Below are 27,374 nucleotides of genomic sequence, written 5' to 3' on the forward strand. Positions count from 1 at the left end.
AGTATAGAAAACTTTATTTTTAGCAACCATGGTCCACAAACCAACTCTCCTCTAGAATGTCCTAGAAAGGCCCTTGTCAAGAAACAGACTTAGGCTGCATCCCGATTCTCCACAAGTGTGCACTTGCACATTCCCCATCATAGTGGTGGAATCTTCCTTCAGCCAACGCTTACACCAATCCAATACTTTTAAATCCATGATGGCGCACACCTAGGGAGGAGGGTGGAGAACTGGGATTCAGCCATAGCCTGTAGTACAGGGTGTAGTGGCTAGGGGCCGTTTCTGGACAGGGCCCTATTTGTAATCTTTCCATCAGACTCAAGTAGCCTACAGAGTAGTCTAGCCTGCTCTTTCACATTATACAGTTCCTTCAGAAAGTATTCACACCCCTAGACTTTTTCCACATTTTGTTATGTTACAGCCTGAATTTAAAATGGGTTAAATTGAGATTTAGTGTTTATAGACACAATATATTTGCCATGAACACAGAATTAAATAGAACACTAAAATGGACATGATTACAGGGTATCTTTCATTCGTCTAATTTGATATACAGTGACTTCAAAATGTTGTGTCACTGGCCTACACACAAAACCCCATTGAATTTTTTAAAGAATAATGTGTAAATATTGTACAATCCAGGTGTGCAAAGTTCTTAGAGACTTACAGCTGTAAGGTGATTCTAACATGTATTGACTCAGGGGTGTGAATACTTACGTAAACTAGATATTTCTGTATTTCATTTCCAGTAATGTTGCAAACATTTCTAAAAACATGTTTTCACTTTGTCATTATGGGGTATTGTGTGTAGATGGGTGAGATCATTTTTGTTGTTGTTGATCTAATCCATTTAGAATTCAGGCTGTAACAACACAATGTGGAATAAGTCAAGGGGTATGAATACTTTCTGAAGGCACTGTATGGGTCATCATAAGACCTGAACAGTCAATCAGGATCTATCACTCAACACTGATTTATGTGATTGTAAAACGATTTTAGATCTTTTTTTTTTTTTACGTTAAAAAAATCCTAAATATATGTTTGAGGTCAGTACATGTATGTCATCCACCAAACATTCAAACAACTATAGTAGTTCAGGTGAACAATAAAAACATATCTCATATAAAAATTCGAACAAATGTGTTGATCAGCACGACCAATTGTGAAATAGCTGGTATAGGCATAACATTATAAAGTTCCTTCATAACATATTACTACGATATTGTTCCCTTAACCTCCCTCAAGCCTTACTGATTTGCATCATTTTCACATTCCATGGAATGTGTTGTATTAAAACCAATGATTAAGACAGTACATGATAATCTATGCTACACTATATTAATGCAGCAAAAAGTGCCTGGACCTGTTACCATGTTAGGCTATGGGAGACAGAGCTCCAGGGTGAAGTTTCCCCAAGGTACAGATCTGGGATAAGCTTCCCCTCCCCCAATCCATTAGTGTGGAAAATACAAAACTGACCGAAGATCAGCTTCTAGGGGCAACTTCACCCTACACCGGAGAGAGACCTGGAGTGTCTGTTACAGCCAATCAAAAAGGAGGCTAATTTGTGCCGCTGTTCCGTGCCCTGTCCTCTACTCTCTCCTCGGGGGCCAGTCATCACAGTCCCTTGTTGTAGGTCACCACCTTGCAATCGGTTGCCATGGCGATCTCCGGCTCAAGCTGAGACACATCGATCTGTTGAAGTTGAACCAGAGAAAGAGATGTAAGCACACAATCCGCCTACCAACCCTCTGCAACACCTAATAGCCCTTCACAGTACCTCTAAACCCAGAACCTTATCGTTCGTTCTTAATTTTGAGAGAGACAAGTGAAGTGTGTGTGAGGTGAATTCCTCCCAGCTGTCCAGCCAGCCTTCAGGGATAGCAGCTGCAGTAGTACCTGAGACATCTGTGGGAATAGGCTGATGGCCAGGGGCAGGGAGAGGCTGAAGGTAGCCAGACACACCAGGCTGTGGATGGGTAGCAACAGCCTCCGATTCGTCTGCAGCAATGGAAGTCTAACAGGAAGCACACATTTGATATTGGCATTTGTATTAAGTCCAATCTCAACACTAATACAACATTTCTTACACACGACTACAATAGTAATTGTCAACACCTCCACCCTTACAAAAAATGAAATGCACAGAATGTTCATCTGTTGTAAACATGGTCCTATCCGGGACCCTATTTTTCAGGCTTTAGGTATTGGGATGACCATAACTCAACTGATACTATTCTGACATTAATGCAGGGACTTGACAAGGCAGTACACTAAATAGTTCTGACCCATCTCGAAGCATGACATACTTTTCTAGGTAGGACATGACGATGGGAGGAAGGACAAAGATTGGCATCGGGAGGACCACTCTGGTAAAGGCTGTCTCCATAATTGCCTGGGGGGGAAAGAAGAATATTGTGCACATGCTTCAATTCAAAATATTGCAATATGTTGGATTAAATTCCCCTTCCCATGAGATTTGAGGGATAAGGCATATGGACATACGTGGAAAAACGCATAAATATGTTAGACTAATTATAAATTATAAAATAAACCTGTTCTTTCTTTATTGAACCTCATATGAAGAATTGTTCTGACTTCAGTCACAGACAGACTATTCATTTTGCATCAAATATACAATATTAACAGTTTACAGACAAAATATTTTGCCAGGAACAGATAATTCAATAGAACACTAGAATGGACATGATTATAGGATGGCCATCTTGCTCAGGGTATCTCTCATTCTAAAGACTGATCGAATATGATATACAGTGCCTTCGGACAGTATTCACACACCTGGACTTTTCCACATTTTGTGTTACAGCCTGAATTTAAAATAGATTAAATTGAGATTTTGTGTCACTGGCCTACACACAAAACCCCATAATGTCAAAGTGGAATTATGTTTCTAGAATGTTATACAAATTAATTAAAAATGAAAAGCTGAAATGTTATGGCAAGCCTAAATAAGTTCAGGAGTAAATATTTGCTTAACAAGTCACATACGTTGCATGGACTCTGTGTGCTAATAGTGTTTACATGATTTTTGAATGACTACCTCATCTCTGTACCCCAAACATACAGAAAATGTTAAGGTCTACCAATAGGTCCCTCAGTCGAGCAGTGAATTATAAACACTGATTCAACCACAAAGACCAGGGAGGTTTTCCAATCCCTCGCAAAGAAGGGCACCTATTGGTAGATGGGTAAAAATAAAAAAGCAGACATTGAATATCCGTTTGAGCATGGTGAAGTTATTAATTAGACTTTGGATGGTGTATTAATACACCCAGTCACTACAAAGACAGAGGTGTCCTTCATAACTCAGTTGTCGGAGAGGAAGGAAACCGCTCAGTGATTTCACAATGAGGCCAATGGTGACTTTAAAACAGCTACAGTTTAATGGCTGTGATAGGAAACAGGATGGATCAACAACATTGTAGTTACTCCACAATACTAACTTAAATGACAGAGTGAAAAGCAGGTAGCTTAGTGGTTAAGAGCGTTGTGCCAGTAACTGAAAGGTCGCTGGTTCTAATCCCCGAGTCGACTAGGTGAAAAATCTGTCGATGTGCCCTTGAGCAAGGCACTTAACCCTAATTGCTCCTGTAAGTCGCTCTGGATAAGAGCGTCTGCTAAATGACTCAAATGTACTGAATAAAACATATTCCAAAACATGCATCCTGTTTGCAATAAGGTACTAAAGTAAAACTGCAAAAAATGTGGCAAATAAATTAACTTTATGTCCTGAATACAAAGCGTTATTTTTGGGGCAAATCCAACACATCACTGAGTACCACTCTTCACATTTTAAAGCATTGTGGTGGCTGCATCATGTTATGGGTATGCTTGTTATGGTAAGGACTAGGGAGTTTTTTGGGATAAAAAGAAATGGAATAGAGAGCTAAGCACAGGCAGAATTCTAGAGGAAAACCTGTTTCAGTCTGCTTTCCAACAAACACTTGGAGACAAATTTACCTTTCGGCAGGACAATAACCTAAAACACAAGGCCAAATATACAATGGAGTTGCTTACCAAGACGACATTGAATGTTCCTGAGTGGCCTAGTTACAGTTTTGACTTAAATCGGCTTGAAAATCTATGGCAAGACATGGAAATGGCTGTCTAGCAATGATCAACAACCAACTTGACAGATCTTGAAGAATTTTTTAAAGAATAATGTACAAATATTGTCATAGTAGGGGCACCCCCTGAAAACTCTCAATTCAAAAAATATATTATTAAATATATATACAGTACCAGTCAAAAGTTTGGACACACCTACTCATTCAAGGGTTTTTCGTAATTTTTTTACTATTTTCAACATTGTAGAATAATAGTGAAGACATCAAAACTATTAAATAACACATATGGAATCATGTATTAACCCAAAAAGTGTTAAACAAATCAAAATATATTTTAGATTTTACTTCAAAGTAGCCACCCTTTGCCTTGATGACAGCTTTGCATTCTCTCAACCAGCTTCATGAGGTAGTCACCTGGAATGCTTTTCCAACAGTCTTGAAGGAGTTCCCACATATGCTGAGCACTTGCTGGCTGCTTTTCCTTCACTATGCGGTCTAACTCATCTCAAACCATCTCAATTGTCCAAACTTTTGACTGGTACTGTATATTTTAGCGGTATATTTTTTCTGGTGGTAACACAAGAAAAATTGGAATAAGTCAAGGGGTATGCATACTTTCTGAAGGCACTGTATCTGCACAGTATGTTTAGTAGCTAGCTAGCTAGTCAGTTTTTGTTGAATGACTCCATTCATTTTCTCTCTATGGCCAGGAAGGAAACAGTGTTTTTATAAAGGCTTGTGAGAGAGGTATCATTGATGACCAGCCACTCACATGTTTGGCAGCAATCTTTGAGGAGCCCAATACGTTCCCATTTCCGTCCAGCACGTCGACGCCCTCCGACAGCTCAATGTGCCTCATGAGGCCCACGTTGCAAATGTTGGCACTGGCTGAGGAAGCGGAGAAGACTGGTTGTGACAGTGGCGATGCCTGACATTCAGCTGAGATTGAGACCTACCCATTTGAATACTCTAAAAACGCATATTTCCTTCCTCCCGTTCTTGAAGTAATCACTAATCTGACACTACTAGATGACTAGAAAAATACGTTTAACTGTCACATACACTGGATAGGTGCAGTGAAATGTGTTGTTTTACAGGGTCAATCATAGTAGCACGGCGCCCCTGGAGCAAATTAGGGTTAGGTGCCTTGCTCACGGGAACATCGACAGATTTTCACCTTGTCAGCTCCGGTTTTTGAACCAGCGACCTTTCGGTTACTGGCCCAATGCTCTAACCACTAGGCTACCTGCCGCCGACTACTTTAGGGATGGCAGGAAGGAAGGATGCATTTTACGAGTGTTCCAACAGGGCCAATGTATCTATTTCATATTGATTTGTTTGGAGTATTCCACTTCAGCATGTGAGGTCTATAGACCGGCCCTCAGTAAAGACCTAGGTTTCACATTTACAACTGGGGAGAGCTTACAGTACTATCTTGACAACACTGAACAGAGATCTATGTAGTAGGAGGATAGCTATTAGCTACACAATGCTAACCACACAAAGCTAATAGAGTAGAAACCAGCAGCAAAACATAACCAATGACATTGTATAAGCCTGCAAATCTCTGCCTCCTCTGACACCAGTTTATCTTCAGCTCTTGTTAAAGGTGATTTATCCCTTTGAGGGATGCATTTATAGCTCTATGAATAAAAGGAGGAGACCTACATACATGAGAGGACAGAGGGAGAATGAACCCAAAAGTAAAAGCAGTGCAGCCTATTCATTTGCACCTGTAGCTCATAGTACATTGTGATAAACTTATTTTAAAATAGAGTGTAGATTTTCACGTTAATACTATATTAACTAGTTATTAATTCATTATTTATGAATACATACCCACAGCTGGAAAAGGAATGAGTCTCTGTATGATCATTCGGGTTGCTGGACTCAACCTGTTGGCTTTCTGAATCAGTACATTCAGTCCTACCTAAACAACACAGCACAAACTTTAGGATACACTCTAAACCACAGGAGGCTGCTGAGGGGAGGATGGCTCATAATAATGGCTGGAATGGAGTGAATGGAATGGTATCAAACACATGGAATCCATGTATTTGATGTTTTCCATACCATACCATTAATTCCGTTCCAGCCATACTATGAGCCCGTCCTCCCCAATTAAGGTGCCATTGGCCGCCTGTGCTCTAAACCCATTTAACACGTTACATACAGTACCAGTCAAAAGTTTGGACACACCTAGTCATTCAAGGGTTTTTCTTTATTTTTACTATTTTCTACATTGTAGAATAATAGTGAAGACATCAAAACTATGAAATAACACACTTGGAATCATGTAGTAACCAAAAAAGTGTTAAACAAGTCAATATATATGTTATATGAGATTCTTCAAAGTAGCCACCCTTTGCCTTGATGACAGCTTTGCACACTCTTGGCATTCTCTCAACCAGCTTCAATTTCTGAGGCTGGTAACTCTAATGAACTTATCCTCTGCAGCAGAGGGAACTCAGGGTCTTCCTATCCTGTGGCGGTCCTCATGAGAGCCAGTTTCATCATAGCGCTTGATGGTTTTTGCGACTGCACTTAAAGAAACTTTCAAAGTTCTTGACATTTTCCGGATTGACTGACCTTCATGTCTTAAAGTAATTATGGACTGTTGTTTCTCTTTGCTTATTTGAGCTGTTCTTGCCTTAATATGGACTTGGTCTTTTACCAAATAGGGCTATCTTCTGTATACCACTCCTACCTTGTCACAACACAACTGATTGGCTCAAACGCATTAAGGAAAGAAATTCCACAAATTACCTTTTAACAAGGCACACCTGTTAATTGAAATGCATTCCAGGTGACTACCTCATGAAGCTGGTTGAGAGAATGCCAAGAGTGTGCAAAGCTGTCATCAAGGCAAAGGATGGCTACTTTGAAGAATCTCAAATATAAAATATATTAAGATTTGTTTAACACTTTTTTGGTTAATACATGATTCCATATGTGCTATTTCATAGTTTTGATGTCTTCACTATTATTCAACAATCTAGAAAATAGTAAAATAGTAAAGAAAAACCCTGGAATGAGTAGGTGTGTCCAAACTTTTGACTGGTACTGTATAGCAAAATAGACAGGACAGAATCGCTTATTTTTTACACTTACATTTCAGTCATTTAGCAGACGCTCTTATCCAGAGTGACTTACAGTTAGTGAGTGCATAATTTTTTTTTTTTACATACTGGCCCCCCCGCGGGAATCGAACCCACAACCCTGGCATTGCAAGCGCCATGCTCTACCAACTGAGCTACACGGGGCCCCCATAAATGTATAATAATCAACAACTGACCGCAAGGGAGACAGCACTGGTCACAGCTCCGAAGTAACCTTGAAGAAACGTGGATGTCGGTGTAGGCTAATATGAACAACAACATGAATGACTTAGTATCTCACAGCCTCTTACGTAAGACTAACACTGGATAAAATCATTCTCTTGAATACCAAAACCGTGAATGGAAAATTGACACTTTGACATCAGTCATATGTTCAAAACACTTTATATACTGTACATCTGGGTGGTGTTAATTAGGGCAAACCGTAACTAAACGTTTTGCAACGGAAAACCAAAAAGTCCAGGTAGTCCCTCGCTGTTTCAGTCCATTTTCTTCTATTTGGTGCCTAATAGACATGAGCCATTGCTAAATTGAAGGAAATCTACAGTACCAGATGCAGGAGATACAGTGCTAGTTGCTATGGAGCAGCACAGTATGTGGACCAAAAACACTCACACAGAATTGTAATTCAGTAGCTTTTTCTGAGAATCAAGCCGTAAATAATATAAATGATCCTCTCATACACTACCTTAGTAGCATTGCGGTTCGAGTAGTTGACACAGGCATTGTGACTCTGGTTAAGCCACTGAAAGGAGAAAAAACATTAAGTGAAATTCAATTACATCAATTTACCTCACTGGGAAGGAGAGCGTATCCAATGTGGATATTAACAACATGGGACCGTTATTGTTGAAAAGGTTGCTTGTCATGTCTTTACCTGCCAGAAAATGGTGGATACCACAGTCTGATTTGGAAGGAGAAGGCCCACAACCTAGAATAGACCAGATAGAGAGACAATAGTGCAACTGCTCTAGTCTTGCAAGGTGTCCAGAATGACTGCTTCCCTCTACCCCAAAAAGTCAGTAAATCCAACAGTGTTTTATTAAACAAATGACCATACCAGATGTTACACGTATTTACTGTACATACAGTAATCAACTTCAGGACAAAGTTGAATATTGTATCCATAGATACATATGAAATACAGTAATAATTTCATATATGACTTACAATTGGTGTTCCAAATGGGACATAACCTGTTTAGATGCAAAAAAATATAATCAGTGTAAAAATGACCATTAACAAAATAAAAGTCACTCTGGTGAAAGTCTTCACTTGGAAGTCATACCTGACATTCGGAAAGGCATGAAAATCTTCTCTCCTGTGTCAGGATGAATGATGGCCTGCATTCAGATATGAGATATAGAGTGTGACAACATCATCATGCTTCCAAGAGGAGAGGGAAAATGTATGTATGTATGGCAATACATACATGGGGTCAAAATGGGGTCAAACTGCTTTATACGAAGCAGACGTGTGCCACAACCTACCTGCTTGACCTTTTGGGCTTCCCATAGCTAGGAAGTAAAAAAACAGCTGTATCAGTTCAGAGCAGTGAGGGGAAATGTTGGGCAGCTGAATGTAAGGAGTGTGTTACAGCTACATATTGCAAGTGTCATAAACATTATGCTTAAAAGAAAATTGCTATTTGGAACAGTATATATTCTGTAACACTGACAAAGGCATTTCTGATAACAAAAAGCTCACCTGTAGATCAGAAACTCCAGGTGGTAGTGTTCCACGTTTAAAATCATCCAGGAGTTTAATGCATTCTGTCAATCGTCTCTGGAGAGATAAAAGAGTCATTTGAGTCAACAAGATAATTAATAATAGGTAGTTAGGTTTCTAGCTAATGTGTTATCTCAGAAAAGGACATAGGGCATCTTTGGCCAAGTGGGCCTGTCCAAAAATTATTTGGCGCAGAATGATCATTATTGGGCTAATAAATGGGGTCTTTGAGGGAAAAATGGCCTGGTGTGTGAGAAATATGTAGGCCAATTTCTGGTCTCAGTCCGACCCGGTGTTATCTGATTGGATTCCAGATCTACAGTATTGGACGCAATTCTCCTGTTGCCACAGTACCCAAGTCTCTTATTTAATTATATCTCTTACAAAAACCAATTGCTGAAGTAGTAAAACAGTACATGGATTGATGTTTTCAACTGTACCTTACCTCAGACACAAAGAGTGTGCTGGGGTCAATGATCTCCACAAAGTGTTTCAGCCGGCCAAGAAATGAACTCTGGAAAAGACAAAGCGACTAGTTAATTATTGATGAGCTAGCCATAATGTAATACCAAATCTTAACACCCCAACTCTCTGTAAATAATTTAGGTAGCACACTCATACGTGAGGGGGACAGAATGAGGGGGAATCAGGGGAAAGAGGGAGAGATCATCTTAAATGGCTACGTACGTTATCAGTGGTGCACAGTGGGTGGAACATCGCAGGACAAAATTCAAACCACCAGATTCATTCCTTTATTGAATACCATTAACGATAGTAAATAAATTGCTTGTGCACATCTTCAATAATCCGGTACCACTATAAACAAAAGATAACTGTAGCTCAGTTGGTAGAGCATGGCGCTTGCAACGCCAGGGTTGTGGGTTCGTTTCCCACGGGGGGCCAGTATGAAAATGTATGCACTCGCTAATTGTAAGTCGCTCTGGATAAGAGCGTCTGCTAAATGTAAAAAATGTAAATAACTTTTAAGGCTCAATGAAGCCTTCATAAACCCTTCATAAGGCCTATATGGATGCCTCAGAAATCCTCCATAAGCAAATCACATGTTATGTGAAGGGTGACAAAACGGTTATGCCACATTTTCCATAGCACATTTTATATCACCCTTTACATAGTATTACATTACTTACAAATGCTTTGTGAAGCAATGTAGGGCTTATGAAGACTTTATGAATGCCATATATCATTTAGTCATTTAGAAGATGATCTTTAATAACGTGTTGTTTGAGGGACACCGAATTCAACATTGAAATAATTAATCAACGTCTCATTTCAAATGATGTGGATTGAAGCAAATGGATGCAGCACTCCATCACTCTCCTTCTTGGTAAAATAGCCCTTACACAGCCTGGAGGTGTGTTGGGTCATTGTCCTGTTGAAAAACAAATGATAGTCCCACTAAGCCCAAACCAGATGGGATGGAGTATCGCTGCAGAATGCTGTGGTAGCCATGCTGGTTACGTGTGCCTTGAATTCTAAATAAATCACAGACTGTGTCACCAGCAAAGCACCCCCACACCACACACCTCCTCCTCCATGCTTTACGGTGGGAAATACACATGCGGAGATAATTCGTTCACCCACACCGCGTCTCACAAAGCCACGGCGGTTGGAAACAAAAATCTCCAATTTGGACATCAGACCAAAGGACACATTTCCACCGGTCTAATGTCCATTGCTCGTGTTTCTTGGCCCAAACAAGTCTCTTCTTCTTATTGGTCAAACTTATCAAATCAAATTTTATTTGCCACATGCGCCAAATACAACAGGCGTAGACATTACAGTGAAATGCTTACTTAGAAGCCCTTAATTTTTTTTTTTTTTTTTTATAAATGCATTGTTGGTTAAGTGTTAAGTAAAACAAATAAAAGCAAATAACTAAAGAGCAGCAGTAAAATAAAATAACAGTAGTGAGGCTATATACAGTGGGGTACCGGTGCAGAGTCAATGTGCGGGGGCACCGGCTAGTCGAGGTAATATGTACATGTGGGTATAGTTAAACTGACTATGCATAAATAATAGACAGTAGCAGCAGCGTAAAAGAGGGGGGTGGGGTTGGGGGGGCAGTGCAAATAGTCCGGGTAGCAATGATTAGCTGTTCAGGAGTCTTATGCCTTGGGGGTAGAAGCTGTTGAGAAGCCTCTTGGACCTAAACTTGGCGCTCCGGTACCGCTTGACGTGCGGTAGCAGAGAGAACAGTCTATGACTAGGGTGGCTGGAGTCTTTGACAATTTTGAGGGGCCTTCCTCTGACACCGCCTGGTATAGAGGTCCTGGATGGCAGGAAGCATGGCCCCAGTGATGTACTGGGCTGTACGCACTACCCTCTGTAGTGCCTTGCGGTCGGAGACCGAGCAGTTTCCATACCAGACAGTGATGCAACCAGTCAGGATGCTCTTGATGGTGCAGCTGTAGAACTTTTTGAGGATCTGAGGACCCATGCAAATCTTTTCAGTCTCCTGAGGGGGAATAGGCTTTGTCGTGCCCTCTTCACGACTGTCTTGGTGTGTTTGGACCATGTTAGTTTGTTGGTGATGTGGACACCAAGGAACTTGAAGCTGTCAACCTGTTCCACTACAGCCCCGTCAATGAGAATGGGGGCATGCTCAGTCCTCTTTTTTTTCCTGTAGTCCACAATCATCTCCTTTGTCTTGATCACGTTGAGGGAGAGGTTGTTATCCTGGCACCACACGGCCAGGTCTCATCGTTGTCGTTGATCAGGCCTACCACTGTTGTGTCATCAGCAAACTTAATGATGGTGTTGGAGTCGTGCCTGGCCATGCAGTCATGGGTGAAAAGGGAGTACAGGAGGGGACTGAACACGCACCCTTGAGGGGACCCCCATGTTGAGGATCAGCGTGGCAGATGTGTTGTTACCTACCCTTACCACCTGGGGGTGGCCCGTCAGGAAGTGCAGGATCCAGTTGCAGAGGGAGGTGTTTAGTCCCAGGATCCTTAGCTTAGTGATGAGCTTTGAGGGCACTATGGTGATGAACGCTGAGCTGTAGTCAATGAACAGCATCGGCTACGGAGAGCGTGATCACATAGTCATCCGGAACAGCTGGTGCTCTCATGCATGCTTCAGTGTTGCTTGCCTCGAAGCGAGGACAGAAGTGATTTAGCTCGTCTGGTAGGCTTGTGAAACTGGGCAGCTCGCGGCTGTGCTTCCTTTTGTAGTCTGTAATAGTTTTCAAGCCCTGCCACATCTGACGAGCGTCAGAGCCGGTGTAGTACGATTCAATCTTAGTCCGGTATTGACTCTTTGCCTGTTTGATGGTTCGACGGAGGGCATAGCGGGATTTCTTATAAGCGTCCGGGTTAGAGTCCTGCTCCTTGAAAGCGGCAGCTCTACCCTTTAGCTCTGTGCGGATGTTGCCTGTAATCCATGGCTTCTGGTTGGGGTATGTACATACGGTCACTGTGGGGACGACGTCATCGATGCACTTATTGATGAAGCCAGTGACTGATGTGGTGTACTCCTCAATGCTATCTGAAGAATCCCGGAACATATTCCAGTCTGTGCTAGCAAAACAGTCCTGTAGCTTAGCATCTGCATCATCTGACCACTTTTCTATTAACCGAGTCACTGGTGCTTCCTGCTTTAGTTTTTGCTTATAAGCAGGAATCAGGAGGATAGAGTTATGGTCAGATTTGCCAAATGGAGGGCGAGGGAGAGCTTTGTATGTGTCTCTGTGTGTGGAGTAAAGGTGGTCTAGAGTTTTTTTTCCTCTGGTTGCACATTTAACAAGCTGGTAGAAATGAGGTAGAACTGATTTAATTTTCCCTGCATTAAAGTCCCCGGCCACTAGGAGCGCTGCCTCTGGATGAGCGTTTTCCTGTTTACTTATGGCCTTATACAGCTCATTGAGTGCAATCTTAATGCCAGCATCGGTTTGTGGTGGTAAATAGACAGCTACAAAAAATATAGATGAAAAGTCTCTTGGTAAATAGTGTGGTCTACAGCTTATCATGAGATACTCTACCTCAGGCGAGCAAAACCTAGAGACTTCCTTAGTATTAGATTTTGTGCACCTGCTGTTGTTTACAAACATACACAGACCACCACCCCTTGTCATACCGGAGTCAGACCGGAGTTCTATCCTGCCGATGTAGCGTATATCCCGTCAGCTGTATGTTGTCCATGTCGTCATTCAGCCACGCCTCGGTGAAACATAAGATATTACAGTTTTTAATGTCCCGTTGGTAGGATAACCGTAATCTTAGGTCGTCCAATTTGTTCTCAAATGATTGAACATTGGCTAATAGGATTGATGGAAGAGGCAGTTTACCTGCTCGCCGTCGGATCCTTACAAGGCACCACGACCTACGTCCACGATATCTCCGTCTCTTTTTCATGCGAATGACGGGGATTTGGGCCTTGTCGGGTGTCTGTAGAATATCCTTCGCGTCCGGCTCGTTGAAGAAAGAATCTTCGTCCAATACGAGGTGAGCAATCGCTGTCTTGATATCCAGAAGCTCTTTTTGGTCATAAGAGACAGTGGCAGAAACATTATGTACAGAATAAATTACAAATAACGCGAAAAAACACACATAATAGTACAATTGGTTAGAGGGCTGTAAAACGGCAGCCATCTTCTCCGGCGCCACTTCTTCTTTAGTAGTGGTTTCTTTGCAGCAATTCGACCATGAAGGCCTGATTCACACAGCCTCCTCTGAAAAGTTGATGTTGAGATGTGTCAGTTACTTGAACTCTGTGAAGTATTTATTTGGGCTGCAATTTCTGAGGCTGGTAACTCTAATGAACGTATCCTCTGCAGCAGAGGTAACTCTGGTTCTTCCATTCCTGTGGCGGTCCTCATGAGAGCCAGTTTCATCATAGCGCTTGATGGGTTTTGCGACTGCACTTGAAGAAACTTTCAAAGTTCTTTAAATTTGACTGACCTTCATGTCTTAAAGTAATGATGGACTGTCGTTTCTCTTTGTTTATTTGAGCTGTCCTTGCCATAATATGGACTTAGTCTTTTACCAAATAGGGCTATCTTCTGTATGCCAACCCTACCTTAAGGCTCAAACGCATTAAGGAAAGAAAGTTCCACAAATTAACATTTAACAAGGCACACATGTTAATTGAAATGCATTCTAGGTGACTACCTCATGAAGCTGGTTGAGAGAATGCGTAGTGTATAAAGTGTGTAAAGCTGTCATCAAGGCAAAGGGTGGCTACTTTGAAGAATCTCAAATATAAAATATATTTTGATATGTTTAACACTTTTTTGGTTACTACATGATTCCATATGTGTTATTTCATAGTTTTGATGTCTTCACTATTATCCTACAATGTAGAAAATAGTAAAAATAAAGAAAAACCCTGGAATGAGTAGCTGTGTCCAAACTTTTTACTGGCACTATATACAGTGGGGAGAACAAGTATTTGATACACTGCCGATTTTGCAGGTTTTCCTACTTACAAAGCATGTAGAGGTCTGTAATTTTTATCATAGGTACAATTCAACTGTGAGAGACGGAATCTAAAACAGAAATCCAGAAAATCACATTGTATGATTTTTAAGTAATTCATTTGCATTTTATTGCATGACATAAGTATTTGATACATCAGAAAAGCAGAACTTATTTCCTTTATTAAAATGTCAAATACTTATTTCCTTTATTAAAATGCAAATCAATTTATAACATTTTTGACATGCGTTTTTCTGGATTTTTTTGTTGTTGTTATTCTGTCTCTCACTGTTCAAATAAACCTACCATTAAAATTATAGACTGATCATGTCTTTGTCTGTGGGCAAACGTACAAAATCAGCAGGGGATCAAATACTTTTTTCCCTCACTGTACATAGGAGTACAGTCCTGTGTTCCAATGGCATGTTGTGTTTGCTAATCCAAGTTTATCATTTTAAAAGGCTAATTGATCATTAGAAAACCCTTTTGCAATTATGTTAGCACAGCTGAAAACTGTTGTGAAGATTAAAGCAATAAAACTGGCCTTCTTGAGACTAGTTGAGTATCTGGAGCATCAGAAATTGTGGGTTCGATTACAGGATTAAAATGGCCAGAAACAAATAACTTTCTTCTAAAACTCGTCAGTCTATTCTTGTTCTGAGAAATGAAGGCTATACCATGCGAGAAATTGCCAAGAAACTGAAGATCTCGTACAACACTGTGTACTCCTCCCTTCACAGAACAGTGCAAACTGGCTCTAACCAGAATAGAAAGAGAAGTGGGAGGCCCCGGTGCACCACTGAGCAAGAGGACAAATACATTAGTGTCTAGTTTGAGAAACAGACGCCTCACAGGTCCTCAACTGGCAGCTTCATTAAATAGTACCCGCAAAACACCAGTCTCAACGTCAACAGTGAAGAGGCGACTCCGGGATGCTGACCTTCTAGGCAGAGTTGCAAAGAAAAAGCCATATCTCAGACTGGCCAATAAAAAGAAAATATTAAAATGGGCAAAAGGGATCTTGAAGAAGGAAGGCTTTCACTCCATTTTGCAATGCCATGCCATACCCTGTGGACGGCGCTTGATTGGAGCCAATTTTCTCCTACAACAGGACAATGACCCAAAGCACAGCTCCAAACTATGCAATAACTATTTAGGGAAGAAGCAGTCAGCTGGTATTCTGTCTATAATGGAGTGGCCAGCACAGTCACCGGATCTCAACCCCATTGAGCTGTTGTGGGAGCAGCTTGACCGTATGGTACATAAGAAGTGCCCATCGAGCCAATCCAACTTGTGGGAGGTGCTTCAGGAAGCATGGGGTGAAATCTCTTCAGATTACCTCAACAAATTGACAACTAGAATGCCAAAGGTCTGCAAGGCTGTAATTGCTGCAAATGGAGGATTCTTTGACAAAAGCAAAGTTTGAATGACACAATTATTATTTCTATTAAAAATCATTATCAATGACTACATTTCCTATGCATTTTGCTATATTTCCTATTCAAACTCATTTCATGTATGTTTTCATGGAAAACAAGGACATTTCTAAGTGACCCCAAACTTTTGAACGGTAGGATATATATATATACATTTACATTTACATTTTAGACATTTAGCAGACGCTCTTATCCAGAGCAACTTACAGTTAGTGGATGCAAACATGTATTTTAGTTTTAGTTTTTTTTCGCCCATGGTTCTCCCGGTCGCGGCCGGCTGCGACAGAGCCAGGACTCGAACCAGGATCTCTAGTGGCACAGCTAGCACTGCAATGCAGTGCCTTAGACCACTGCGCCACTCCAAAAAGTTGACTCAAGTTTGCCAAAAAGCACCTGGATGATCATCAAGACTCTTGGAAGAACGTTCTATGGACAGATGATTCAAAAGTATAACTTTTTGGACGACATGGTTCCAGTAATGCCTGGCGAAAACCAAACTGCATTCCACAGTAAGAACATCATACCAAAAGGTCAAGCATGGTGGTGGTGGTGTGATGTTTTGGGGATGCTTTGCCTTAATAGAAGGAACCATGAATTCTGCTCTGTATCAGAGAATTCTACAGGAGAATGTCAGACCATCTGTCTGTGAGCTGAATCTGAAGCGCAGCTAGGTCATGCAGCAAGACAATGATCCCAAAAAACACAATCAAGTATACATGAAAATTGCTAAAAAGCAACAAATTTGAAGTTTTGGAATGGCCTAGTCAAAGTCCAGACCTAATCCCAATTGAGATGTTGTGGCAGGACTTGAAACGAGCAGTTCATGCTTGAAAACCCACACGTCACTGAGTTAAAGCAGTTCTGCATGGAAGAGTGGGCCAAAATTCCTCCACAGCGACGTGAGAGACTGATCAACAACTACACAGGAAGCATTTGGTTGGAGTCATTGCAGCTAAAGGTGGCACAACCAGTTATTGAGTGTAAGGGGGCAATTACTTTTTCACACAGGGGAATTGGGTGTTGCATAACTTTGTTTATGAAATAAATGAAATAAAAATATGTAATTGTTGTGTTATTTGTTCACTTATGTTCCCTTTATTTAATATTAGGTTTTGGTTGAAGATCTGATAACATTCAGTATCACAAATATGCAAAAGTAGAGAAAATTAGAAAGGGGGCAAATACTTTTTCATAGCACTGTATATATATTTTTATGTCCTTGTCTATAACTGTTCTGCACTGTAATGTATTTGTATGTTTTATGTGGGCCCCAGGAAGAGTAGCTGCTGCATGTGCAGTAGCTAATGGGGATCCTAATAAACTAAACTAAACTAAACTCGGTGGTGAAGCATTTCTCTTTTCCGCTCCCCTTACTAGATGGGCCCGGCCGCACATTGGGTGCCAACAGTTTGAAAAGGCCTGATGGCAGTGCATGCCAAGATTCTATTTGGCAAACCAGATGGACTGAAACATGGCAGCTTCAAATCAGATGCCTTCTAGCCATTTATCACTTATGAAAGCCAGGCGACGAAAGGCAAAACAGGAGAGTTCGTCTCTCCATCTTCATTATCTTTCCTACATTCGGTTTTAATTGAAAACACGCCACACGCTCCTCCACCTCTCTTGACATGTAATTGTGAAGAATGTAGTAGCTACCGTTCTGTAAATCTGTGTATCCTTTTGTTATTCAGTGTTCTCACAGCCCATATATATAATGTCTTCGCAGCCCATGTGTACAGATGTAGGATCTTAATTTGATCACCCTGTTGCGGATAACTTGTAGTGTATTTGAGGATTAAAAAGGCTTCTGAAGTTAGTAATTTACACTTTGAAATTTCAGACTTGATTTTACCTTATGAAAAATGTATCAACCCATACAAAAATGTCCATCGATTATAACCCACAAAATAATTCACATTTCCTGCTGTAGCAAATTGGCCCAAATTAAGTTCCTACATCTGTAGCTCTGCTGTAGCTCCAGTTTTGTCTGGGAGAAGAGCACAGGCTGCATGTGTGAATACTGCTTTAATTATGCATGTGCTTCAGCTCTCCAGAGAATACACAACACACAGCTAGCAGAGATGTATCACGGGCAGCAGCAATAGGAGACAGTGAGATTCATGCTGATTCAAGACCTGGCCTAATTTTAACTGGTATGATGCAACAAACTGAAAATGTTACTGCATATGCCTTTATTACTGTAAGCGTTGCAACCTGTGCTGAAGATTTTTGGGGCACAAAATATGTGGATGCTCTATTCGTGAAACAATGAAACCGTCCATCACCCATTGATAAATGCAGCATTTGACATCATATGACTGGATGCTTGTAATGGTGAAATTCAAAATTGCTATCACAGGTAGCTTCAATGTTTCACATGAACACAATTATTTTGGTTTTGCAATTGCATCAGAGGTTGCAAAATGGAGGTCTAAATAGACTTAAGCCTCTTGGCGCTGTGAGAAAATAATGTATGCACTCACTAACTAACTGTAAGTCGCTCTGGATAAGAGCGTCTGCTAAATGACTCAAATGTAAATGTAATGTGTAGCATGTGTGTGTCATAGTGCTGAGCGATTAGTGTTTTTTGAGGTCGATTCGGTGTCGGTTGGATTATTTAAAAATAATCACGGTTTTCAATTTCTATACTTTTTCCAACAATAAATGCACTATGCATTATGTGGGTTGAATGCTGTATCAACAGAATAAAACAATTAATAAAAGTCCCATGATGGTAGTGACTACCCATTACTGCTTATCACTTATTAAACTGCAATAACATTTATTCACATGACTTTAATAAAATATTTAAGTTGTTGTGTATATTATATTTGTTTTATTTGATGACTTTATTATTTAATTCCAAGTCATCATCTCTATAGAGCTGCTATCACTATTTTAGTAGTTCTTCAAAGTAAATAAGGCATACATTTATGACTGCTGAATACCATCTATCAATCACTTAGATGTGTTTTCAGGTAAAGCTAACTCATGAAGCAACCACTCTCTATCCCCTTGTTATAGCTCAGTGTCTATCCCTCTCGATCACGCATTCTTCGGTCTCTTTTACGTAGCAGGCGTAAAAGAAACACAGACCATACAAGTAGGCACGCAATGGATTATGGTCATTTTAGTTAATTACCACATTTTCTGTGCATAACAATGTAGAATATAGGCCTGTTGGAATCTACAACACCCTACTACAGTGGGGGAAAAAAGTATTTAGTCAGCCACCAATTGTGCAAGTTCTCCCACTTAAAAAGATGAGAGAGGCCTGTAATTTTCATCATAGGTACACGTCAACTATGACAGACAAATTGAGAAAAAATTTTCCAGAAAATCACATTGTATGATTTTTTATGAATTTATTTGCAAATTATGGTGGAAAATAAGTATTTGGTCACCTACAAACAAGCAAGATTTCTGGCTCTCACAGACCTGTAACTTCTTATTTAAGAGGCTCCTCTGTCCTCCACTCGTTACCTGTATTAATGGCACCTGTTTGAACTTGTTATCAGTATAAAAGACACCTGTCCACAACCTCAAACAGTCACACTCCAAACTCCACTATGGCCAAGACCAAAGAGCTGTCAAAGGACACCAGAAACAGAATTGTAGACCTGCACCAGGCTGGGAAGACTGAATCTGCAATAGGTAAGCAGCTTGGTTTGAAGAAATCAACTGTGGGAGCAATTATTAGGAAATGGAAGACATACAAGACCACTGATAATCTCCCTCGATCTGGGGCTCCACGCAAGATCTCACCCCGTGGGGTCAAAATGATCACAAGAACGGTGAGCAAAAATCCCAGAACCACACGGGAGGACCTAGTGAATGACCGGCAGAGAGCTGGGACCAAAGTAACAAAGCCTACCATCAGTAACACACTACGCCGCCAGGGACTCAAATCCTGCAGTGGAAGACGTGTCCCCCTGCTTAAGCCAGTACATGTCCAGGCCCGTCTGAAGTTTGCTAGAGTGCATTTAGATGATCCAGAAGAGGATTGGGAGAATGTCATATGGTCAGATGAAACCAAAATATAACTTTTTGGTAAAAACTCAACTCGTCGTGTTTGGAGGACAAAGAATGCTGAGTTGCATCCAAAGAACACCATACCTACTGTGAAGCATGGGGGTGGAAACATCATGCTTTGGGGCTGTTTTTCTGCAAAGGGACCAGGACGACTGATCCGTGTAAAGGAAAGAATGAATGGGGCCATGTTTTGTGAGATTTTGAGTGAAAACCTCCTTCCATCAGCAAGGGCATTGATGATGAAACGTGGCTGGGTCTTTCAGCATGACAATGATCCCAAATACACCGCCTGGGCAACGAAGGAGTGGCTTCGTAAGAAGCATTTCAAGGTCCTGGAGTGGCCTAGCCAGTCTCCAGATCTCAACCCCATAGAAAATCTTTGGAGGGAGTTGAAAGTCCGTGTTGCCCAGCGACAGCCCCAAAACATCACTGCTCTAGAGGAGATCTGCATGAAAGAATGGGCCAAAATACCAGCAACAGTGTGTGAAAACCTTGTGAAGAGTTACAGAAAACGTTTGACCTGTGTCATTGCCAACAAAGGGTATATAACAAAGTATTGAGAAACTTTTGTTATTGACCAAATACTTATTTTCCACCATAATTTGCAAATAAATTCATTAAAAATCCTACAATGTGATTTTCTGGATTTTTTTTTCTCATTTTGTCTGTCATAGTTGACGTGTACCTATGATGAAAATTACAGGCCTCTCTCATCTTTTTAAGTGGGAGAACTTGCACAATTGGTGGCTGACTAAATACTTTTTTCCCCCACTGTATATATATATATATATATATATATATATACAGTGCCCTCCACTAATATTGGCACCCTTGGTAACTATGAGCAAAACGGGATGTGAAACAATTTCTTTGCTGTTTATCCTCTTGGTCTTTCATTCAAAATATTCACAAAAATCGAACCTTTAGTTAAAAAATGATTGAAAAAAATAAAATGTGAAATAAATGCAATAAATATTTTTCTCCGAAACATGTGTGCCACAATTATTGGCACCCCTAGAAATGCATGAGTAAAATCTAACTGAAGTATATTCCCATTCATATTTTACATTTTTAAGTTCACCTGAGTGATTAGGAACAATTAAGTAGTAAGCCATGACTTCCTGTTTCACAGGGTATAAATATGAGGTGACACACAGGCCATGTTCCCATAGTCATCCATCACTATGGGAAAGACCCGAGAATACAGTAATGATGTGCGACTAAAGGCTGTTGAGCTGCACAAATCTGGAAATGGCTATAAAAAAATAGCTAAACGGTTGAAAATGCCCATTTCCACTATCAGGGCATTAATTAAGAAGTTTAAAGCAACTGGAGATGTTAACAATTGGCCTGGCTGGAAGAGGATGTGTGTCTATATTGACCCCACGCACAGTGAGGAGGATGGGTCGAGTGGCCAAAAAATCTCCAAGGATCACAGCTGGAGAATTGCAGACGTTAGTTGGGTCTTGGGGTCAGAAAGTCTCCAAAACTACGATCAGACGCCACCTACATAACCACAAGTTGTTTGGGAGGGTTGCCATAAAAAAGCCTTTGCTGTCATCAAACAACAACCTTAAGCGCCTACAGTTTGCCAAACGTTACTGGAACTTTCAATGGGACCGGGTTCTATGGTCAGAAGAGACCAAAATATAGCTTTTTGGAAACAAACACCAGAGGTGGTTTTGACGTAGACAGAACGATAGCCATGCATTAAAGTACCTCATCCCCAATGTGAAGTATGGTGGTGGATCTTTGATGTTGTGGGGCTGTTTTTCTTCCAAAGGCCCTGGACAAATTGTTAGGATACATGGTATCATGGACTCCATCAAGTACCAGCAGATATTACATCAAAACCTGACTGCCTCTGCTAGGAAGCTTAAAGTTGGATCTTCCAGCAGGACAATGATCCAAAGCACACCTCAAAATCAACACATAAATGGTTCACTGACCACAGAATCAAGGTTTTGCCATGACCATCCCAGTTCCCTGACCTAAACCCCATAGAAAACATGTGGGATGAGCTGAAGAGGAGAGTCCACAAGCATTGACCTCGGAATCTGAAGAATCTGGAGAGATTCTGTATGGAGGAATGGTCTCAGATCCCTTGCCATGTGTTCTCTAACCTCATTACACTTTATAGGAGAAGACTCAGAGCTGTTATGTTGGCAAAGGGAGGTTGCACAAAGTATTGAATGAAGGGGTGCCAATAATTGTGGCACACATATATTTGAGAGAAATATTTGTTTTATGATAAGAATAAACATTTTCTTTCAATTTTACTTTATTTAAAAGGTTAGATTTTTGTGAATATTTTAAATGAAAGACCAAGAGGATAAACAATAAAGAAAAACGTCACAGCCCGTTTTGCTCATATTTACCAAGGGTGCCAATATTAGTGGAGGGCACTGTATATATATATATCACATACATACATATATACACATACATACACACATACACATATACATATATATATATATATATATATATATATATATATATATTAGGCAAACATTTCTAAAAACCTGTTTTTGCTTTGTCATTATGGGGTATTGTGTGTGGATTGATGAAGAAAAAATACAATTTAATCAATTTTAGAATAAGGCTGTAACGTAACAAAATGTGGAAAAGTCAAGGGCTCTGCATACTTTCCGAATGCACTGTAAGTGTTCCTCTTGTCCAGATGTGTTACGGCCATGTGAAAAGCGATAGCAATGGCATCTTCTGTGGATCTGTTGGAGCGGTAGGCAAATTGGAGTGGGTCCAGCACGCCTGGCATGCTGGCCTTAATGTGGACCATGACCAGCCTGTCAAAGCACTTCATGATGACCGGGGTGATGTCACCTTGTTTTTCTTGGGCACTGGGACGATGGTGGTCTCCTTGTAGCAGGTGGGGACTACAGCCTGGGACAGGGACAGGTTGAAGATGTCAGAGAAGACGCCCATTAGCTGGTCAGCACACACTCCGAGGCCAGGGATGCCATCTGGGCTGGAGGCTTTGAGTGTTCACTCTAGAGTTTTCCTCATATCAGCCTCGGAGAGCGAAAGCATCTGGTCATCCGGAGCAGCGAGAGTCTTCCTGGATGGCTCGGTATTGTCTGCTTCGAAGCGAGCATAGAATGTGTTAAACACGTCTGGGAGGGAGGCTTAGGTGGGATTTGCCTTTGTAGTCCATGATAGTCTGTAGTCCTTGCCACATGCATTGAGAATTGTTGAACATCAATTCGAGTTTGTATTGTCTTTTTGCATCAAGAAAAGGCAAACAAAATTAAAACCCACACCAAACTTAAAGACGGAAAGCAAACCAAAAGGTGGACAACAAAAAAAACAGGGAACATCAGATAAAGGATTGTTTTTTTAGAAATAAAATCGTGAGAGCCAACTAAAGGTGTTTACCCTCCACATCTCTCATGCCAACTGGAGCACTGGGCCAGCCGCTCTTAAATAGGTGAAATACCTTCTGACTAACGAGATGACAAGCCAGCACAGGTGTAAAACACACTGCCTAACGAGGTGACACCAATTGGTGCGCCCAATGTGTTAACGTCCAACCTCGAAATATAATGAACAAAAATATAAACGCAACATGCAACAATTTCAAAGATTTTACTGAGTTACAGGTCATATAAGGAAATCAGTCAATTGAAATAAATAAATTAGGGCCTAATCTATGGATTTCACATGACTGGGCAGGGGCGCAGCCATGGATGGGCCGGGGAGGGCATAGGCACACCCACTTGGGCGCCAGGCCCTGCCAATCAGAATGAGTTTTTCGCCACAAAAGGGTTTTATTACATACTCCTCAGTTGTATCAGCTGTCCGGGTGGATGGTCTCAGATGATCCCGCAAGTGAAGAAGCTGGATGTGGAGGACATGGTCTGCGGTTGTGAGGCCGGTTGGACATACTTCCAAATTCTCTAAAACGACGTTGGAGGCAGCTTATGGTAGAGAAATTAACATTACATTATTTGGCAACAGCTCTGGTGAACATTCCTGCAGTCAGCAGGCCAATTGTGCGCTCCCTCAAAACATCTGTGGCATTGTGTTCTGTGACAAAACTGCACATTTTAGTGTGGCCTTTTATTGTCTCCAGCACAAGTGCACCTGTGTAATGATCAGCTTCTTGATATGCCACACCTTTCAGGTGGATGGATTATCTTGGCAAAGGAGAAATGCTCACTAACAGGGATGTCAACAAATTTGTGCTCAAAACTTGAGAGAAATAAGCTTTTTGTGGGTTTGGAAAATTTCAGGGATCTTTTATTTCAGCTCATGAAACATGGGACCAACACTTTACATGTTGCGTTTACATTTTTGTTCAGTATTTAAATGGAAGAACCAAAGCCTGTAACAGCACCCCTAATGGATTTACGGAGCTCGTACCTGCTTGCCTTGTACGCCACAGAGTCATCGGGGTTCGTTCTGCTGACATTGAATGCTGCAGTACGGGCTCTCAGCATGGTACGGATATCTCCGTTCATCCAGGGTTTTTGGTTCGGGTATGTCCGGATTGTTATTGTGGGTACAACATCAACACATTTCCTAATGAAGCCTGTGACTGACAATGTATATTCCTCAATGTTGATGGATGAGTCCTGGGTGGATTTATTTTTTAACATATTCCAATTAGTATTCTCAAAACAGTCCTGCAGCATTGAGTCTGCCTCCTCTGTCCAGCACCTCAGTATTCTATGTGTTGGTGGCTCCTTCTTGAGATGCTGCTAATCACTTATCTGTGAGGGATTGGTTTGGTTCCAAGAGCAGGGGCAAGTGTCCCTTATCGATTAGCTTCTTGTTATTCCACCACCATGCATTTTGATGAGACGTGCCTACAGTATAAAACATGTAACAGCAATAAACATGGCCAGACAACAACAAATCAAACTTTAGTGAACTTTGTGCTTTACCATTTCAGCAGGTAAATCATTTCCCTACAACACATTGCATTCAAAACAATTTTAATAAAGGCTTGCCTAGAACACTGAATTGCACTACACAAAAGCCCAATTACATGTGAGGCTTCAGACATTTTAATCTCATTAATTGCCAGGGCAGTCATGAAGGGTTTCCAACAAAAAATTTAGAATTGCAATTTGAGCCAATGTGAAGGTAAAAGTATCGTAGTAGTTGACCGGTGACCACTGCAAGTGCATAATCGCTTCACAGGACAGAATGTTGATGGATATGCTAAAGATAAGGGTAGACAGACCATTAATTTTGCACACATTGCAACGGGATGACCCAGATTCTTAGGAGCTGCACTATCTGATGTTTGCCTGGCTACCTAAACGCCTTGCTCCCGCCAAACGCTACAGCACACCCACGGAGGTTAGTTTCTTCTCCGCAATGAGTCTGGATAGTCCCAGCTGGTATTAGATAGAACATCGCGGCCCCACTCGCCTATGGAGAAAACAACCTGTTGTTACCTAGGTTACCCCATTGGCTAACAACAAAAACAACCTTTTTCAAACAGTTTTCTTGTCTGCTTGTTTTAGTAAATCACAAAACTACAGTTAAGAAAAGTACAACATGTCTAAAGATTACTTTTCAACATTGCCTGCTCCCGAGCATTCTCACTACTTCCCTCATGGCCCTTTTCATGACAGTGCTGGCAGCCACATGAGTGAGTGCTAGTTAGCTTCCAACCAGAACATTAAGATAGCCATTACATTTACATTTTAGTCATTTAGCAGACGCTCTCATCCAGAGCAACTTACAGTTAGTGAATCCATATGTATTTTTATTTTTCATACTGGCCCCCCGTGGGAAGCGAACCCACAACCCTGGCGTTGCAAACGCCATGCTCTATCAACTGAGCTACATCCCTGCCGGCCATTCCCTCCCCTACCCTGGACAACGCAGGGCCAATTGTGCGCCGCCCATGAGTCTCCTGGTCGCGGCCGGCTGCGACAGAGCCTGGATTCGAACCAGCATCTCTAGTGGCACAGCCTTAGACCACTGCGCCACTCAGGAGACTATGACCATGACCAATAACACAAACAAACTATACAGTAAGTAGCCAGTGGAGTTACAAATGGACTATACTAAACAAGTTAAATGTCTTACCTGTGATGAAATGTTTTCCACACACACACACATTGCTAAGTATAGCCTAATTGGACACCAGGTCCCCACATTTCCCACGCAGAATAGCCTGAAGCCACAGGGCTCTTCTTGCAGGCTCTATTTCCCTATGTGGGAGCATTGCGAACCGTAGGTCAGGATGTTTGACCTGGTTGCATGTACATTGAACAACACAGCAGCTTTTCGGCATTTTTTGTTATTTCTGTATAACAAAAAATCTACAACGAAGTTGGCTCTTTTACAATGCGGGTCAATGGGAAAGAATGTTTGTTTTCTGTGGTCGAGGGGAATTCCTTCTTATGACCTGAATATCGACTCAGAATTCCTTCTTATGACCTGAATACCTCCCTGACGATTTCTAGAACGCGAACACATTCTAACAGTTCTGATTGGTCCCAGAAACCGGTGGGTTGGGCCAGAGCCAGAACATGCGCCGTTTTAACATTTCGTCATTAGCTTTGATAATCTGATTGGTTATAGATGATTCAGTCGCTGATGACTTTGTTTTGTACAACACCCCTCATTTTGATGTCACCTCAAACGACTTCAATGATGGCAGTCTCAGACTTAAGTATGTCGTGAACATAGCGCAGTGGAAAAATCCAGTTTGAGTCATATATTTAAATGGTGGGAAGGAACATATTCTTTACAACAAAATAATTAGTCTTCTAATAGGCTTACATAAATTCTTAATTGTCATTTTTTTATCCCTCATGCAAGTTTCAGTTTGTGCCTAGACATAAAATTGCACAAAAATTATGCAGATGTCACATAAGAAGTAAGAATAAAGCTATTCCATTCTATTCTATTCTATTTAGGTTGTTCTATATGCCTATTCAGTGCAGTCTACTCAAGTGTAATAAAGAACCTTAGAAAATGTTAGCAATTTTGCAGTAAGTAAGACTAATGTTGATTACAGATCAGGCGCGCAAAATGTTTAGATCCATTTTTAGGACCATAGGATGTCCGCAAAATATTCTAGCCTCAGCATCTAGCTACAGTGGGACGGTCAACCTTGCTATCAACTCCGAAACACATCCCCTCCCCCTCGTTTTCGCTACTTGGTAATTTCAAGAAAGTAGGATACTTTCTTGCATTTGCACAGAACATAAACAGGATTGCATTACAAAGATTTTAAAAACATGTATAGAGCAGACATCAGGGGCAACTTTCGCTACAAAGTCACAAGCAGTAAGCATAATGATGTGATCGCAGGCAGAGATCGGTTCTCCGAATACATATATATTTTTGCACTCTTATAGATACCAAACAATGGGATTAATGAAAAAAGTCAAATAATATGCTTTACCTGATCATATCGAGGTCTTCCAAGCTGGAACGCAGGACAGGCTGCAGATACCGCCATGAGAGCGAATAAGTATTTGTTTATTAATAAAGTCAATCATGAAACGGGATTTTTAAGTAGTGAACTAGCTATACTCCAGTGAAACA

General features: G+C 41.0%; 1 protein-coding gene across 1 annotated transcript; it reads right to left on the minus strand.

The window, feature by feature from the left end:
* Window positions 1-27,374, minus strand: LOC311104746 (sideroflexin-5-like). Its single transcript, XM_084146643.1, has 14 exons — window positions 27,232-27,374; window positions 9,381-9,449; window positions 8,915-8,992; window positions 8,698-8,724; window positions 8,496-8,550; window positions 8,378-8,403; window positions 8,085-8,138; window positions 7,896-7,952; window positions 7,384-7,449; window positions 5,928-6,018; window positions 4,861-4,976; window positions 2,310-2,395; window positions 1,900-2,017; window positions 1-1,695 (listed from the first exon to the last, which is right to left on the minus strand). The coding sequence occupies exons 1-14, from the start codon at window positions 27,286-27,288 to the stop codon at window positions 1,618-1,620; spliced, it is 978 nt and encodes a 325-aa protein (XP_084002769.1). The 5' UTR covers window positions 27,289-27,374; the 3' UTR covers window positions 1-1,617.

This window comes from Coregonus lavaretus, assembly GCF_964263955.1.
Source record: "Coregonus lavaretus genome assembly, chromosome: 29".
NCBI lineage: Eukaryota > Metazoa > Chordata > Actinopteri > Salmoniformes > Salmonidae > Coregonus > Coregonus lavaretus.